General features: G+C 26.1%; 1 protein-coding gene across 1 annotated transcript in view; it reads right to left on the reverse strand.

Moving 5' to 3' along the window:
- LOC105845464 (uncharacterized) overlaps nt 1–6,372 on the reverse strand; it is an 11,751-nt gene extending 5,379 nt beyond the window's left edge. Inside the window, exons 1-2 of the mRNA XM_065800425.1 lie at nt 6,034–6,372; nt 2,553–2,892 (exon numbers count right to left, since the gene is read on the reverse strand). Of these exons, the coding sequence (XP_065656497.1) occupies nt 2,553–2,892; nt 6,034–6,350 (657 nt within the window). The 5' untranslated portion in view covers nt 6,351–6,372. The remainder of the gene's footprint in view (nt 1–2,552; nt 2,893–6,033) is intronic.
- Nucleotides 6,373–8,824: the final 2,452 nt, after the last annotated feature.

Here is an 8,824-nt window from a genome sequence, read left to right on the forward strand (position 1 = left end):
CTCTTCAAGACAGCAAGCTATCAGAATGGATAGATAGTTAATTTTGTCATGTCTGGATAAACCATTTAAGGAGCATTTATGTCTGAGCAATGTTTTGTGGAATCAACAATACAGAAGTAGCAGTTAATTGAGTGGTCCATCAATTGTTGCCAAATTTCCCGGAAAGCAAACTTCATGGCTCTCTTTTCTCTCCTGTACTAACCTGTAATTTAACATGTGTTATAACTATTTATATAAATTTGAAGGCAGGGAATTTCACACTTCACTTAAAACAGAGTATTATATACATATAAAACATATTTTTCTATAGTAGACCAGTATATATAAAATGTTTTCAATGAAACTCTTTGAGGTAGAAAACATCTAAGCAATTATTCAACTTACCATCAAGAGTTCTTTTACATTATTTGCATGTGAAATGCAGTAACCATGACTTGCCCTGATCTCCAACAGACATGTTGAAGTATGCCTTTTAGGTTTCGCACATTTTATGACTTGCTTCCATAAAAACCTTTTTTTTATTTTGTATCTGTAAATTTTCACACTTAAAGCATCTGCACATGCAAACTTTTAAAAGTTTTCATGCTGAAGATGCATTAATTTTATGCAATAAAATAACTGTTTCAAATACAATTCATTATTTCTTTATTTTATAACAAAAACTGAATTGTTGGTTTGAGTCACTTGTTTTTTTTTATACTTGTATGACTTTTGGACAGTTCTAGAAATTTCTTCAAAGTTCTAAAGGTTTCTTCAAAGTTTTAGAATACTCTAGAAAAGTCTTGGACCTTCTGAACAATTCTAACAGTTCAGGAATATTCCAGAAGAATTCTCACTATTAATTATGAATGGAGAACTTTCTTGAAAACATAAATGATTGTCCCGGTCAGAGAAGCAAAGTTTTTGAGGAAGAACAGTTAAACATCCCAACAAATATGTTTTTAAACAATTCTAAATTCTCTATTTAGTGGATAATCTTAATCTATGATTACATCTACTCACCATACTTATTGCCTACAATGTAGGCATCTTCACCTTTATGACTAACAACACTAAACCTGTATTTTAAAACCGCCTTCTAAAAGTATATGACATTGATCATCATATGCAACCTACCAATGGTAGGTTGCATATGATGACCAATATCATATACTTTTAGAAAGCGGTTTTAAAATATGGATTTAGCTTTGATGGTAGGCTACCATCATATATATATATATATATATATATATATATATATATATATATATATATATATATATATATATATATATATATATATATATATATATATATATATATATATATATTTACATACAGCATGTCAAAAAAGTCACCCCCTGATGATTTTTCAATAAAAACAAATTTTTATATGCTTAAATTTAAATTTTTGACCTCAATTTTTTTTAAAATATTTTTTCAACAAGAAACTAGTATTCTTATACTTAAATATTTTTTATAACAAGAAACTAATATTCTTATACTTAAAACAAAAAGTATAAGTCAAAAAAGTGTATTCATTTTTGAACTTTTCTGTTGTTTAATTTCGTAAAATTGCATAAAAAACTCAAAAATAAACAAATTTGATTGATAGAGGTTATTCAAACTAATTTTTAGCAAAGTTTGTTTTCTTTTTAAGTTCTTAATACAAAAATCATGGCAAAAAGATATGAAATTCATGAATCAGTAAAAAAACTGATCCTGGGACACTATAAAAGTGGGAAAAGATTAAAAACTATTTCTATAATAGTAAATGTTAAGCCTAATAGTGTATGAAAAATCATTAGAAAATATAAAAAAATGGGCACCGTAAAAAACATGCCAAGAAAAGGACTCCCAGCTAAGACTACCTTACACATTGATAGAGAAATTATTCAAAATGTTGAACAAGATCGAGCATTATCTGCACCAAAGGTTGCAAAAGATTTACAATAAGATTATGGCATAACTGTAATTCCTCAAACTGCTCACAATCACTTGAAAAATCAAAGTTTTGTAGGTAGAGTTGCTCCAAAATAGCCTTTTTGAGTAAAAACAATCAAAAGAAAAGATTGGCTTGGGCTAAGAAACAATCAAATTGGACTATTGACCGATGGCAAAGAGTTTTATGGTCTGATGAAACAAAAATGTTTGTTTTGTTCTGATAGTATCATGCACAAATGGAGAAAAAATGGAGAACGCTTAAATCTTAATTTATGAGACCAACTGTCAAGCATGGAGGAGGTAACATTAAGCTTTATTATAACATTTCAATATGATATATACTTCTAACTTATTTAATAAAAAATTTAATAACATAAAATTTTTTTTTATTGAAAAATCATCAGGGGGTGATAGACTTTTTTGACATAGTGTGTGTGTGTGTGTGTCTATACATACATACATACATACATACATACATACATACATACATACATACATACATACATACATACATACATACATACATACATACATACATACATACATACATATATACATACATACATAATGTACACAATTATAATTTTGCAAAACATTCTAAAAAAAATTTTTTTTAAATGATTAATAACCTGTCTGGAGTATGTAACATCACTTCCTCCATAATCATATGTAAGTGGATGTTGAAAATTAGAATTTAGTGAAACTCCCCGACGGTCATATGGCTTAGGATCAATTAAAAGACCTTCCACTTGTAAATAAAAATCAAGATATTTGCCAAGAGAAGTACAAGATTCTGCAATCCCACAGAAAGGCCAATGTTCAAGTGTAATTGATACCTGAACAGTTCCATTGAAAACTTCATACTTTTCAAAAGAATTTATATCAGAAATAATTGTTTGATTTTCAAATATAAGAAACTTAACAGAAAATACTGCAGCAGGACCTTCGAGTTTAGCAGTCATATTTTTTCTGCAAAAAAATAAAATCAATAGCTTATTCAACTGATTTATATATATATATATATATATATATATATATATATATATATATATATATATAAAATGTGATAATAATCAACTCTTTTTTGATTTGAAGGTGATCAATATAAAGTGAAATAATCACAAAATAGATCAATAAATAAAAGGTTAGATGAAAAAAAAAAAAAAAAAAAAATTTTTACGGTATTTAGAGTTTGATGTCATAAAAAGAAAAAACCATTGAAAAACACAATTAGAAAACTGTAAAAAAAACAAAAAAAAAACAATGGAATGAGTTCTGACGTCAAATAATAATAATAATAATAGTAATAATGATAATAACAATAATAATATGGAAAAACATCTTTTTTAATAGCCAGTGTCAAATTAGGAAAGAAGAAATCTGTTTCTATGTTTGCACTTGGAAACAATCTCACTCCTTTTATTCAATAGATTAGTATTTTTATAATTTAGAATTTCATACAGTAGCGTGCAAAAGTAACCGGACAAGAGCATAACTCGAGATAACTTTTGAATGAAAAGTTCAAATTCTTTCAAATTTTCACTGAAATGTTGAAAAATTGATTACAAATCTAAAAACAAATGTGTTTTTACTAAATCTAAGCAATCTAATCTTGAAAGTTCATTTAATTAAAATTTGCGCCTGCAAAAGTATCCGGACAGAAAAAAAAACTTGAATTAGATTTTTTTTTAAACATTTTTGAAAATGAAAAACGCTTTTTATTTTTAACTAAATTGCTTTAGTACTTTGTCGGGAAGCCCTTAGCATTGATTACTGCTTGACAGTGACAAGGCATTGAGCCCACCAGCTTCATAATCACAATAATTTTGATTTTACCCCATTCTTGTTTCAGAGTATTCAATAAATCACATTTACTTGTTGGTTTTTGACCTAAAATTTGTCGATCAATGAGCTCATATAGACATTCAATAGAATTAAGGTCAGGACTTTTGATTAATCGAAAGTCCTGACCTTAATTAACTTACTAACGCTATTCGATTAATCGAATTTCTTAGGTTTTGAAAATGTTTTTCACAAGGGTTGAAGTGTGCTTTGGGTTATTGTCCTGCTAAAACATCCTTCCTTGAAGCATTTTGTCTTTAGCATGTGTAGCATAACATCCTTTGTATATATTTTTGTCCATTTTGCTATCAATCAAATGGATAGGACCGATACAATCTCTATTCAAGTTAACCCAGTTCATAACATTTCGACCTCTGTGCTTTACTGTTGGTAGCTGGTATTTAGGATTGTTTTTATGGCCTTTTGGTCGATGGACATATCTAATATTATCAGATCCAAATAACGTAAACTTAAATTCATCACTTAAAAGTACTTTTAATTGCTGTTCTCTTGCCCAATTCAAATGTTCATTAGCAAATCTTGAGCGTGCTTTTAAATACTTTATATAAATAAAAAGTTTTTTTGTAGGATGCCTTCCAAATAGATTTGCAGACCTCAAAAGATGTTTGATTGTGTGGACACTACATTCTACATTATAAAGTTCTTTAATTTCAGCATTTACCGAGACAGCATTTTGTGTGGATCATTTTTCATGGCTCAAGAATGGATATTTTAGCAGGGTAATGACCCAAATAACACTTCAACCCTTGTAAAAGACTTTTTCAAAAACAAAAAATTCAATTAATGGAATAGCCATAGCAAAGTCCTGACCATAATTCTATTAAACATCTATGAGAACACATAGATTGACAAATTTCAGGTTGAAAACCAACAAGTAAAAGTGATTTATTAAATATTTTAAAACAAGAATGGGAAAAAATCAAAATTATTTTGATTATGAAGTTGGTGGGCTCAATGCCTTGTCACTGTCATGCAGTAATTAATGCTAAGGGCTTCCCGACAAAGTACTAAAGCAATTTACTTTAAAATAAGAAGCATTTTTCAATTTAAAAAAAGTTTAAAAAAAAATCTAATTCAAGTTTTTTTTTCCTGTCCGAATACTTTTGCAGGCGCAAATTTTAATTAAATGAACTTTTAAGATTAGATCGCTTAGATCTAGTAAAAATTTGTTTGTTTTTAGATTTGTAATCAATTTTTTGACATTTCAGTGAAAATTTGAAAGAATTTCAAAAGTTATCTTAAGTTATGCTCTTGTCCACTTACTTTTGCACGCTAGTGTATTTTTCGGTGAGACATAATTTACAAGATTTGGAAGTTGGATTATATGCTTTACATCGCCTGAGAATTTTCCACGTAACTATAGGAACTAAATTAGCTTCTTTTAACTTCCATATGTGCTTTGAGAGCTCCGTTTTTTTCATCTAACCTTTTATTTATTTATATATATATATACTTATATAAAAATAAATAAATATACAATGCAACTGATTTATTTATAGATATATTTATTTATTTATATATTTATTTATATAATATAGAACTATATATATGCAACCAAAATCCCAAAAACATTCAAAAGTTGAAAGGAGCTGATTTACATTTCATTACTTTTAGAGAATATTAAAAAGCCACAACTATGTTTCATTAAACTATTTCATATAGTTATTTTTTGTTGATTCTTAAATTTTAATTTTAATATAATTAATAACATTATCAGATTTTCATGTCTTTGTGTATTTTAGGACTAATCTATAATGAAAACTACTTAAATTGGAAATCCAATTCATTGCAAAGTTAGTACTGCTATAGTTAGATACCTGCTCTTCTTTGCTGTGGTTGTCTCTTTTAATTCAGCTTGTTATTTTATTACGCCTGATTCTCTCTATAAACTTTTTATCTGCCTTTGTAGGTTATTTGGGTTCTGAAACTAATTATTTATGTAGTTAAACCTGCTTTAATATTTATTAACATTTTAAAATAAATATAATGATAAAATTAAATAAATAAATTGAAAAATTGATATAAAGGAGGCAATTAATTAAAAACAAAACAAAAAAAAATTAACAACTCAGTTGCTTATTTTAAGAGAATATGCTCAATGTTTTACTAGCTTGATTATTTTGGTTGCATAGATATAGCATTGGTTGGTTGATGTAACAATTCTATAATTAATAAATGTATCTAAAGCTTAGAATATACAAAAGTAAAACATTAAACAAAGTAAACCACTAAAAAAAAATCTCTTGCCGAACTGCAGATATATTTTGAGGAGGATCAATTGAATTCACCCATTCATAGTCTAGACTTTGATTTGTTTTATACTCTGTGTTTCCAAAATTACTGAAGCTATGAACTATCAATCCTTTTGGAGTTATTTCATTTTCTGCAATTTCTACAATGTTTTTGAACACAATAGATAACTCATTTTTTTTTGAAATTGTGATCTTTCCTAACTTTGGCTGAAATTGAACTTTGGTGCCATATATAGTTTCAACCCAATCACTAACCACAAAGCTAGCAATCCAACACGTAACACCAAAAATCAAATATTGAAATAAAATCATATCTTATTTTAGGATTCAAAATAAAAAGTTAGAAATAAATCAAAAGAAATTTTTTTGTGTATTAATATAATTTTTAGACATTTTAACATAATGATAAACAGACATAAATTTGTTACTGTTAAATATATTAGTAAAAAATCTTTACTGTTAAATATATTAGTTATTATATATATATATATATATATATATATATATATATATATATATATATATATATATATATATATATATATATATATATATATATATATATATATGTATACATATATATATATATATATATATATATATATATATATATATATATAAATATATATAAATATATATATATATATATATATACATAAATATATATATATATACATAAATATATATATATATATATAAATATATATATATACACATACATAAATATATATATATATATATATATTTATATATATATACACATACATAAATATATATATATATGTATATTTATATATATATACACACGCACATGCACACACACACACACACACACACACACACACACACACACACACACACACACACACACACACACACACAATAGCATCCAATAATTTACGAATAGGCTATATAATATTGAATTTTACTAATATTTCAGCACTTCACTAAATTCAATATATTATATACCAATTAAAAGATTTTCATGTTTACTGTTATATTTTGACCAAATATTGATTATTTAATTAATGTATTTTATTTAATTTGAATTGATTTCTAATGAGCTTAAAAATTTGTGGAAATTACAAGTTTTTCACAATTTCTCATTATGTTATGTTTCTTTGACGTCCAGTAGATACAAAATATGGTACTAAATCCCAACTGCTTACCGTAAAACACGGAGGAGGTAATAAAATGGTTTTGGGATGCTTTGGTCAGGACAGTGTTGATCCATAGATATACTATAAACTATTGATTAATAAATTTACAAAGACATATGTAAGTTATATTATACATATATTGTGTTAACTTGTAATAAGGTAACACAACACTCTTACCATGCAAAGGATGGAAAATACCTCATGGATGAATTTAATGTCAGGAAAACAACCCTAAACACACTGCCGAATTGGTTTAAGATTTCTTCAAAAGTTTTGAAGTAGATATCTCAATCAACTAGCTTAGTTGAGATTATATGCCATTGATTATTTATGGGAACATGATGACGGTTAAATATTAAGCATCAAGCTTACAAATCATGCTAATTTATTCAGAAAAATCAAAGAAATATTGCACTTAATTCTCATTGATGTTTGCATTAATTTAATTGACTTTATGCCACATAGATGGGAAGCCATTTTTGATTGTAAAGATTGTCCTACAAAATAGTAACATAATATTGCATTTCTAATAGACTTTGATCAAATGTTTTTTAAAAATCCTACTTTTTAAAATAAATACACGCATTTCAGCAAATTATTTTTTAATAAATTAAAATACGTTGATTAAATTATCAATTTTTGTTCAGGACCTAATAGTAAATATAAAAACTTTTAAATTGTTATACAATATGTTAGCTTTAATAAAGCATGCGCTAAAAAATTAGTAAAGTTCAATTATATATATAAAATATATATATATAAATATATATAATATTTATGTATATATAATATATATGTATATATGTATATGTATGTGTGTGTGCGTATATATATATATATATATATATATATATATATATATATATATATATATATATATAAACAAATATATGTATATGTGTATATATATATATATATATACACACACACACACAAGTATACACTGTGTTGAAAAAATTTTTATCCACCTGTTCTGTTCATTTTTCAGACGCGATAACTTTTTATTGAACAAAGATATAAGAAAAATTTTAACTAAATGATATCAGTTAACCATTCAAGAAAGTTTGTAAAAAAAGATTTTACAAAATAAAGACTACAAAATTAAATATCGCATTCTAAACCTCACAATACCTGTTTTTTGCATCAAAAAAGTTTTCATCCACCCTGCGCTCCAACCTCAATTTGTTATGTAATCAGTATTAAAGTAACGTTTTTTAAATATAAATTAGATTTAGTAAGATTTTTGTATTATTTTTTCTTTATATGAATCTTTTATATTTTTAATTTTTGTTAGAATAATTATTAAAAATGAGAGTTGCAGAGAAAATTTGATAACTTATTGTTAGATTATGGAAGGAGGGATAACCACAGCAAAATATAAGAGAAATAGTAAAGAAGCCACGTTCAACTGTCCAGTCCATTATCAAGAAATACCAAACCAACAAAAAAATTGCTGATAAGCCACGTACAGGTCATCCAAATAAGATTCAAGTACTGCATCGACGAGCTATTTTGAGAAGAGTCATCCAGAATCCTAAAATAAGTGCTCCAAAACTTGCTGGAATACTGCAAAATGATTACAATTTAAAAGTGGATCCTGAAACTATTTAGAATAACCTTAAGAAG

This window comes from Hydra vulgaris, chromosome 06, assembly GCF_038396675.1.
Source record: "Hydra vulgaris chromosome 06, alternate assembly HydraT2T_AEP".
NCBI classification, from domain to species: domain Eukaryota; kingdom Metazoa; phylum Cnidaria; class Hydrozoa; order Anthoathecata; family Hydridae; genus Hydra; species Hydra vulgaris.